This window comes from Chiloscyllium plagiosum, unplaced genomic scaffold (genome assembly GCF_037043375.1).
Source record: "Chiloscyllium plagiosum isolate Xiang-an unplaced genomic scaffold, Cpla_swu_hap1 HiC_scaffold_28, whole genome shotgun sequence".
NCBI classification, from domain to species: domain Eukaryota; kingdom Metazoa; phylum Chordata; class Chondrichthyes; order Orectolobiformes; family Hemiscylliidae; genus Chiloscyllium; species Chiloscyllium plagiosum.
The window spans coordinates 17032981-17043836 of NW_028270166.1; the positions used below are offsets into that span (position 1 = coordinate 17032981).

Here is a 10856-nt window from a genome sequence, read left to right on the forward strand (position 1 = left end):
GAAACCACTTCTTTCAGAGGGTTGTGAATCTGTGGAACTCACTGCCCCAAAGTTCAGTGTAGGCAGAATCAAACAACAGATTCAAGAAAAAAAAACAGATGTGGTTGTGATGGGGTGGCATGGTGGCTCAGTGGTTAGCACTGCTGCCTCATAGCGCCAGGGATCCGGGTTCAATTCCCGCCTCGGGCGACTGCCTATGTGGAGCTTGCACATTCTCCCTGTGTCTGCATGGGTTTCCTTCCACACACCAAACATGTGCAGGTCAGGTGAATTGGCCATGCTAAATTGCCCATAGTGACAGGTGTGCTAGTTGGGGTAAATATAGGCTAGGGGAATGGTTCTGGGTGGGTTACTCTTCAGAGTGTCAGTGTGAACTAGTTGGGCCAAAGAGCCTGTTTCCATACCGTAGGGAATCTCATCTAATCTAAAAAAGCAACATAAAGGGCTATGGGGAGCAGGCAGGAAAGTGAAGTTGAAATCAGGATATGATCAGCCATGATCATGTTCCAGAGGAACCTTGATTATCCGAATGAGATGGGCAGGCACTATTTCGTTCAGATAATTGATTATTTGGTTTCCACTGGGGCTCGGAGTCTTCTGTGAAGTCTGCTCCCTGTTCAGGAGACTCAGCAGCAGCACACTGTGTGCAAGACCCTGTCCGCTCCCACCCCAACCTGGCCGCCCCTGCCCCATCCGCACCCACCCTGTCCCCCCCCCGCCTGCCCTCATCCACTCCCACCCTGCTCATCCCCAACCCTGTCTGCTCCCACCCTAACCCCCATCTGCCCCCAACACCACAGCTCCAGCTCTGCACCCCCATCCATTCTCCATCTGCTGCTTCCCCCCGCCCCAGGCAGCCAGACTGTACACCAACAGTAAGACTGCTCTTGCCTTTGGGGGCTAAGTCTCCAAAGCGTGCGCACACAACTTTTTGACAGGTTCCACCTCTGTCCTGTACAGGACAATGCTGGAGAGATTATCTGGGGAAGCCGGGGTTAGGGTTCAGCCCTGTGTAGAACTCCAGAGAAAGTGTGGGGGCAGAGAGGGAGGGCGGGAAGTCAGTCATTTGGCAACGTGCCTGGACTGTCCAGGACTGTTTTGTTTGAGTTTAATCGCTGTACTTGTAAACAAAAGACACAATCAGGGTTGAAACAGCTCTTTGACGTAATGTTTCTATCGGGACCTGGAGATCCCCTTTGGATAATTGATATTCAGATAATCGAAGTTCCTCTGTAAATGGTGAAGCAGGCTTAAAGGGCTGAATTGCCTACTCCTGCTTCTAATTCCTACGTTCTTATATATGGTCCTACCATAAGCAGCTCTTTCTGTTTATTTCACAAACAGAAGCACAAAAGCCTGAGAATTTACAAATCTTTATTCTGTTTGTAATAAAATGTCTCGTTACAAAATATTGCTAACTACAGCTGACTATGGATATTTAAAAAAAAATACAATAGATCCAGTCAAACAGTTGAAGTGTTTTGGAAGTAAAAGTTTTGACTTTGGCATTGATGCATGCAAACTAGTTCCTCAAAATCAAAATAAACTCCTGAAAAATATTAATTTCTTTGTCCCTTAAATTTTCTTTATTAATACATACCCTGTAACAAACGAGTTTTCTCACAGGGTTGATCCTTTCCAACATCCTTCTTAGGAATAATAGAAGAGTAATTTCTTCTGAAGAAACCCCAAGGCAGCTCTGATAGAAAAAATTGCCAGTATTTTTAGTTATGTTGTCCATCCAACAAGAATATTTAACCAATAATCATATTTTTCTGTTGGTTAGAACTTTCTGAAACATGTACAAACCTAATATGAAGCTCTCATTTGTGACATTATTTCAGTTTTCTTACGTAACTGATATTGTCACTGGGCTGGTAAATAAGCGCCTGGGTATTCACAAACCCAATTAGCCACCCATTTGATATAAATAATAGTTCTGAAAAGCCTTACCAGACTAAATTTTTCTCTCACCACAGATGGTGAGCTTCTCAACATTGTGCTTATTTCAGATTTTCAACATCCACAGCATTTTGCTTTTCAGATAAATACTGTCTGTGCTTCCTCAATAAATAAAGGAGTTCATATCTACAAGTCTAGAAACAACATATATTCATGTGCCTTTCATGATATCAGAGCACCACAAAGTAGCACACAGTCAGTGAGGTTCTTTTCAAGTGTAGTTACTGTTGCAATACAGGAAATGCGGCAGCTGATTTAAGTGCAAACTCCCATAAACAACAATGTATTAATGACTAGTTTTTTTTTATCTTGGTAAGGGATAAATATTGATCAAAACACCAGAAATAACTCCCTTTTCTTCAAAATCATCCTACAAAATCTTGTACATTTAATTTGAAGAGCAACAGAGAGGAGCTCAAATTAACATCTTATCCAAAAGATGGCAGTTGAAGCGTGTAGCTATCCTTCAACATTGCAATTTAATGTCAGCCTTAGGTATTTGTGCTTAAGGTCCTTGAGTGAGAGTTGAAGCTACAACTTCTGATCCAGAGACAAGTGCTCTAACCTCATGAGCACAAATGATTGAAAACAAACTGAATCATGTGTGCAAACATGGCTTTTCTGATTTTGGGAACTGGCTATGATTGATCCTTCAACACCACCTTCCGAACTCATGATCCCTACTACCAGGAGGACAAGGTTAGCAGATGTCACCTGTTACATGCTCCCCTCCAGGCCATACTAAATCCTGACTCTAAACTATATTGTCAATCTTTTCCTGTCACTGGGTCCTTAAATTCCCTTCCTAACAATGGATGCACTGACATCCCTCGGACTGCAGCAGTTCAAGAAGCAGCTTATCATCTTCTCATAGTCAATTAGAGGTGAGCAATAAATGCTCGCCTAATCAGCAATGTCCACATTCAATGAATGAATTAAAAAGGCCAGCATAACTGGATAATACACAAACGCCAAAACCTCAGAATGATATTAAAATAAATAATGAATTCTAAGAAAAATTCATCTGCCATTTTTGGTTACATGACATTCTGTGGAAGATGCACTGATGAGACCAGTTTAAAAATTGAGACACAAACTGTGGACGTATTTGGAAATAATACCTGGCTGTCATTATTTCAATGGGTTGAACATGCAGTTATGAACAATTTATCAGATTAGCAGATACATTTACCAGCAAACAATTAAATAAAAATTATTTCTACTCTACCATGAAATTGGATCTCCTGGTACCACAACATCAATATTTTTAATTTAATTTATGAATAGAAAGTGCCATTTTATACTAAATAATCTCATCAATAAAGCTGAATGATCACATCCCAGGACTGGTGGTGATTAATGGTAATACCATGGGACCAATAATTCAAAAGTCCAGGTTCATGGCTACAAATACCATCAAGGTAGATGGTGAAATTTAAATTCAACTAAATAAATAAATGCAGAATTAAAAAAATAGCCTGCAAAACCACTGTTGATTGTCGTAAACCCCATCTGGTTCACTGGTATCCTTAGGGAGGGAAATCCATTGTCCTTACTTAGTTTGGTCCACAGATGACTCATGACCCACAGCAATGTGGTTATTTCCTAAACATCCATGAAATAGTTTGGTGAGCCACAGCTGTATTAAACTGCTATGAGATCCAAAGAAGGATTGAAATCAGATGGCCCACTGTCAACCTTGGGCCGAGGGCCCAGGAAGTGACTACTGCAAACCTAGCACCAAACCCTGCAAAGTCCTCCTTACTAACATCTGGGAAAGAAAACTGAAAGCATAATATGACATCTAATGGATTAGTTGCAGATGAACACCATCACCTGCAGGATGTGTTGACTGGGAACCACATTGTGTTTCCTTACTGTTTTTGAGCCAAATTTCTGGAACTTGGTATTAATAGTACTGTGGGTGCACCTGCACCACAAGAATTTTATTAGTTGCAAGGTAGGATGGATCATCACCACCTTCACAAGGGTAATTACTTTTGCGCAATTAAAGCTGGCCTAACCAGCAAAGTCCTGGGAATCAAAAATGGGAAGTCTGGTGTCAAAGACCCACACATGCACTGAAACCTCTGCTCTGAGATCAATGCACATTATTTTTTTAATTTCTCCCAGTGTGGACAATATTAATGGAGAGCGATTTTGCTTTTACATCTTAGGAAAGTGGAAACATTAGTACTTTAAAGGAGTTACAAATAAAAGCATGAAATATATCCACTAGAAAGTGATTGAATAAGTCAGAACGAAGTGTACAGTGGAGATCAGAATTACCAAAGAATAACTGCAAATTTGATAGCTCCCAAAAACACAGTCACATGACCTCCAACAAGGAAATCAAACATTTTCCCCAAAACAGCCAATACTTTGCTGACAACACTGTTGCGATTTTTTTTTAAAATTGAAGCCTTAAGACTTCTTCAAATGACTGATAAAAGTTTGGAAAATAAACAGGGAAAGTAGAGAATGTGAATAACTGAGTGAGCGCAGATGACAAGACAAATGGTCTTCTGTGTTTTTAATTTCTAGCATTCTATGAATTTCAATACTAACCCAATAAATTGAGCCACAAAAACCTTGCAATAAAATCTACAGAATCAGTCAAGCCAGTCCACAGAAAATGATGAATTTAAAGAAACCTATTGAATAGAGTAAAACAGACTATTAAATAAATACAAAAACATTTCCGTCAACACCACTTCGGTTAGAATAAAAACTGATCCTCTTACACCAAATTGTATTCCAATTGAGACAAGAACCAAAAATGCACTCCAAGGCACTTTGCTGGAAGATTAGTGGTTAGCACTGCTGCCTCACAGCGTCAGAGACCTGGGTTCAATTTCCCCTTCGGACAACTGTCTACATGGAGTTTGCACATTCTCCTTGTGTCGGCATGGGTTTCCTTCGCGTGCTCCGGTTTCCTCCCACAGTCCAAAGATGTGCAGATCAGGTGAATGGGCCATGCTAAATTACCCGTATCGTTAGATGCATTAGTCAGGGGTGAACGTAGGGGAATGGGTCTGGTTGGTTGCTCTTCGGAGGGTCGGTGTGGACTTGTTGCGCCGAAGGGCCTGTTTCCACACTGTAGGGAATCCAATCTAATCTAATCTAATCAAAATTTAACACTGAACTACTTGATAGAATATTAACAGATGATTAACACAGCTGGGTTTCAAGAGTATAATAAAGAGGACAGGAGGGTAGAAATGCTTAAAGACGATTTCCTACAGCTGCCTAAGTTTAAAACTATAAACACAGTCATCAGTCTAGGAGCAATTGAAGCCAGAGATGTTTGAGGTGTCAAAATTGAAGAAGCACAAAGGTCGCAGTTTATTGGGCTGGAATATCAAAAATAGAGGAAGTGAGGCCACAGAATGTGAACGAGAATTTCAAAATTGAGGCATTGTGAAATCAGGAAATGTCTGTCTGTGAACAGAGCTGATGAGTGGGACTGGTTGCATAGTATACTAGAAGAACACACTCAGCAGAGCTTTTGTTGAACTCAAATTGTGGATCATGGAAGAATGCAAAAGTGACCATCAGGGTTTTGGAATAATCAAGAGTTCTGTAGAAGTAAACTAACAAAGGTAAGGACAAGGCTTTAACCAGCAAACAAGCTTAGCTGTGAGCAGTGCAGGCTGTCTTTCCAGTGGTGAAATAGGCTGTCTTAGCAGTATCATAAGTAAATAATCAAAGATTATCTTGGCATGAAGTATGAGACTTGATACAGCCAAAGATAATGGCTTGGGAGAGTGATTGTGCAAGGTAAAGTTTGAAGTCGGGGACTAAAGACAATGGCCCAGGTTTCTGGTGGCCAAAGAGTTGCTGGAGCAGCAGAGATCAGAATGTCAAACTCTTGTTCCGTTGTCTTTGCCGCCATACCCATTTCGTTCGACAAGAGTCTTCTACCTGTCTCTCAGACCCCATTCACCCACCTCCAATACTCTCCCTCCACTTGGACCCCTCCCTCAGGCCTTCTAACTGCACTTGATCTGTTCATTAAGAACTGCCAACATGACACCACTGGTCGCCTCAATTTCTCTGCTCCCCCTCCCCTTACCCAATCAACCTATCTCACCCCAAATTCCAATTTCCACTGCACTCCATGCACTCAGATCCAACCCTGACTTTGTTATTAAGCCTGCCAATAAGGATTGTACTGTTGTAGTCTGGCATACTTACCTCTATACATTGCAGATGCACAGAAATCTTCTCTTATCTCCCCCATACCATGACCCCCACCATGGAATATCAGGCGACTGTATCAACTCCAGTCATGAACCTAATTTCGACCGGTGATCGCCCTCCTCCCCCAATCGCTTCCAAGCTGATCGTATCCCAACCGTGTATAGCTTGCTTCTACCTCCTTCTGAAAATCCACAAACAGAACTGTCCAGCATTATTTCTGCCTGCTTCTGCCCCATAGAACTCATCTCATCCTAACTTGACCTGGTCTTTTCTCCACTGGTCCAGTCCGTGGCCACTTGCATCTTCAATTCCTCTGACGCTTTATGCCAGTTATGGAATTTCCAGTTTGCAGGCTTCAGCTGGTTCCTCTTCACACCCCACTTCCACACACACACAAATATCTTCCCCTGCAATCCTCAAAGATGCAACACTTGCCCATTTACATCCTACCTTCCCCCAACATACCTGGAGGACTTATGCCCGAAACAGCAACTTGCCTACTCCTCAGATGCTGCTTCACCTGCTTTCCAGCACCACACTTTTCAACTCTGATCTCCAGCATCTACAGACTTCACTTTCTCTCAAACATACCAACACCTCCCTACCTCCCACTTCCACCAGAATCAGTCTCCATCACCCCTGATGTGACCCTGTTAGACCAGAGACCCCATTCCCAGACTGAAATGAAACAGATCACCTGAAACCCTGAACTTACCCTCCAGCTAGAACCCAAACACCCCCCCCACCCCCACACCCCACCTGCAACAATTCCTTCCATCTTCTGGACAGACTGCATACTGAACACTGCTGGCCTGATTCTTCCCCACACACACATCCCTGCTCATCTGACAGCATCTGCCCCAATAACTCCTCTCATCTGTTGGATCAAATGCACCACTGAATCTGAACCAACACTTGCAAGCCTGACACCCATTCCAGCGAGCCTGAAGCATATTGGATCCAATATCTCCCAGAATCGCACCCCACCCCCTACCTGTCAGTCCTGACAATCACTTATGTACCTGGTCATTTACCCGGCACCCGAACCATACCTAACTCTTATCCTATCACAGCAGCTGTCAAGTGCCGGCTGTGCATTTAAATTACACAACAATGCAGTGACTGTTGCAAAAAAGGAGTGTTGTTTCATTAAAAATCCTTGCTGCTGAAGTCATGGATCAAGTTCACAACAGGGGGCTCTTGTCCAGGAAATTCCAGCACAGAAAACAGAGAATGGTAAATATACATTTTTAAAATATAATTTCTCTGCAACATCTGGGCCAGTCTTCACAGGAGAAAGTTAAAAATCACACAACACCAAGTTATAGTCCTACAGGTTTATTTGTTGGTATAACCTGTTGGACTATAACTTGGTGTTATGTGATTTTTAACTTTGTCCACCTCCAAGTCATTCCCACTAGCGGTCATTTTTGGTCATCCAGTACCATAGCTGTCTGACAATTTACCCTGTTTACAAAGGGTTGTGACATTTCCATGTTGTCAGCAGCAGAGTATAAAAGAAAATGCTTTTGCCTTCAAGTGCAGACGAGGTTTGACAAACAAGGTGGACTCATAACGTGTAAAAGTATAATAACGTGGATGCTGCAAATCTGAACCAAACAGAAAATGCTGGAGAAACTGACAGCATCCTTGGAGATGGAAATGTGTTGCTGGAAAAGCGCAGGTCAGGCAGCATCTAGGGAACAGGAGAATCGACGTTTCGGGCATTAGCCCTTCTTCAGGAATGAGGAAAGTTGGTCCAGCAGGCTAAGATAAAAGATAGGGAGGAGGGACTTGGGGGAGGGGCGTCGGAAATGTGATAGGTGGAAAGAGGTCAAGGTGAGGGTGATAGGTCAGACTGGGGTGGGGGCGGAGAGGTCGGGAAGAAGATTGCAGGTTAGGAAGGCGGTGCTGAATTTGATGGATTTGACTGAGACAGGCTGGGGGGAGGGGAAATGAGGAAACTGGTGAAATCCGAGTTCATCCCTTGTGGTTGGAGGGTTCCTAGCCGGAAGATGAGGCGTTCTTCCTCCAACCGTCGTTTTGTTGTGGTCTGGCGATGGAGGAGTCCAAAGACCTGCATATCCTTGGTGGAGTGGGAGGGGGAATTGAAATGTTGAGCTACAGGGTGGTTGGGTTGGTTGGTCCGGGTGTCCCAGAGGTGTTCTCTGAAACGCTCCGCAAGTAGGCGGCCCGTCTCCCCAATATAGAGGAGGCCACATCGGGTGCAAAGGATGCAATAGATGATATGTGTGGAGGTACAGGTGAATCTGTGGCGGATATGGAAGTTTCTGATATGTGTGGAGCTAAACACAGTTAATATTTCGAGTCCAGATCGATTCTTCTCCATAAGATTATTTTATGAGAGTTTTTGGGGGTAGCTTATAACGACTGTAATGTTTCAGACTCAGTGAAGGGAAGCGCCTGGGGCACATGGAGCCTCAGCCTCCAGGAAGGGCTCAGTCCAGCTGCTACACTTTTACTGACCTGAGCTCCTAACGGAATGTCTCCTGAGCTGCAGACAACGGTGACAACCGGAGGGGAGGAGCAGCATTTCCCGTAAAGTCGCGGGACGGGAACTCCGAGAAGAACAGAGCCTCAGAAACGACATCGCCCTGTCGCCTACCGCGCCATCTTGGTTGTTCGGGTCAGGCGGCCCGCCGGAGCCAGAGCGCAGACGCGCGACTCTCGCATAGCCCCACGGGAACTGAGGCCGGTTTGCGGAGCGAACTACAACTCCCAGAAGGCCTGGCTCCGGACAAACCACGTGATATCAGGAATCGCGTGTGTGAGCAGTTGCACTGAAGATCCCAAATCCATTTGCAGATAAAGACCTGTATTTGTTTACTCTGTTTGTAATAAAGATAAATGGTGTATTGAACAGTGAACCCTGCATGTATTTTAGTGCCCGGAGTCAACTAAACCATAAGCAAATTACTGTAGATGCCGGACATTTGAAACAAAAACAGGAAGTGATGGGTCTGGCAGCATCTGTGGAAAGAAGGACAAAAATAATGCATTATATTCAATATGATATAAATCAGACAAATAGTGCATTTAATCTAATTTTCATTTAATATTCTTTCCTGAAACATTCTGCCTATTAATATTAACAATCCTGTTATCTGCACAATATCTAATTTTGTCAGTACATGATTATAATGTTTCCATATTTTTAATTTGGTTCATTCATTCATGAACTTTACATATAAATTACACTAAACTTTGGCCTTTGGGCTATGAATATATTTCTTGAATAAAATACTACAATTGAAATACCACTATCAGATTACTTTTTGTTTTCAGTCTCTTCCCTCCTGAAAAGGAAGAAATACTTGCATTTTATACACATCTTCCAGGATGATTTTAAAGCGTGCAACAGTCTGTTGTAATGTAGGGAACCAAGACAGCTAATTAACTTACACTAACAATCTCACCAATAAGATCATGAGCTGATCATTTATTTTCAGATCAAGCAGAAAATGTTGGTAATACTCAGCAGGTTTGGCAGCGTCAGCGCAGAAAGAAACAGAATTAATGTTTCAGGACAAGGAACAATAATAAGGATTCTGAGTTAGGAAGTTGTGCTGAAAAGCCATCGATCTAAAAAGTTATAACTCTGCTTCTGTCTCTAGAAATGCTGGCTTACCTGCTAAGTGTTTTCAAAATTTTTCTGTTTTCATTCCAGCATCATAATTTCATGGTTTTGAATCTAATTTACGTGATGCTTAAGGATGAATATCAGCTAAGGATACTGTGCTGGGATAAATTTCAATCACAGAACAGAAAGAACCTTGGATAGTGACTGTTACAATGCAGGAAATACAACAACCAATTTGCACAATACAATAAGCAATGAGATAATGAACAGCTCATTTTCAGTTTTACTTGTCAAGCTATAATGGCTGAGAAAATGTTTTACGAGATCTTTTGTATGCACAGGTCAGATAGGTCTTCAGTTTAACATCTCAAATCAAAAGCAACACCTCTAACAGTACAGCACTGCAATGGGTATGTCAGCCCAAGTTTTGTGTTTAAATTTCTGGAATGGAATTTGATTTTATAACCTTCTGATTCAAGTAAGAGAGCTACAAACTGAATGACAGCTGACACTGAAGGCTGTGATTTTTAGAAATGACAACCTCAAACTTAATTTTCTCATCAGCCGGCAATGATTGTTGGATAGCCATATAATTCATGAAGGTCAAATCTACATTTCTGGCCACCTCCCATAACCTTTTCACCCCTTGCTGAGCAATGATCTACCTAACTCTGTCTTAAAAATATTCATGATGTGGAGGTGCCGGTGTTGGACTGGGGTGAACAAGGTGTAAAATCACACAACACCAGGTTACAGTCCAACAGGTTTATTTGAAAGTACAAGTTTTGGAGCAGCAGTCTGAAAGCTTATACTTTCAAATAATCTGTTGGACTATAGCCTGGTGTCGTTTGAGTTTTAACTTTAAAAATATTAAAGGACTCTTCTTGCAGTGGTTTCTCAGGAAGAGAGTTCCAAAGATTCATGACCCTCTGAGAGAAAAATAACTCACCTAATTTTTGGACAACCACTTATTCTTAAATAGCAAACCCCAGTTCTAGATTGTCCATAAGAGGAAAAAACCTCTCCACATTTACCCTGTCAAAACCCATTAGGATGTTACATGTTTTAGTCAAGTCACCATTACTCTTCT

General features: G+C 42.3%; 1 protein-coding gene across 3 annotated transcripts in view; it reads right to left on the reverse strand.

The window, feature by feature from the left end:
* The window catches only part of polrmt (polymerase (RNA) mitochondrial (DNA directed)), a 114585-nt gene extending 105781 nt beyond the window's left edge, over positions 1-8804 (reverse strand). For 2 of the 3 annotated variants that reach the window (XM_043721278.2, XM_043721280.2), the window contains exons 1-2: positions 8653-8804; positions 1601-1699 (exon numbers count right to left, since the gene is read on the reverse strand). In XM_043721278.2, the coding sequence (XP_043577213.1) occupies positions 1601-1699; positions 8653-8776 (223 nt within the window). In that variant the 5' untranslated portion in view covers positions 8777-8804. The remainder of the gene's footprint in view (positions 1-1600; positions 1700-8652) is intronic. The other variant, XM_043721279.2, reaches the window with a different exon arrangement.
* Positions 8805-10856: the final 2052 nt, after the last annotated feature.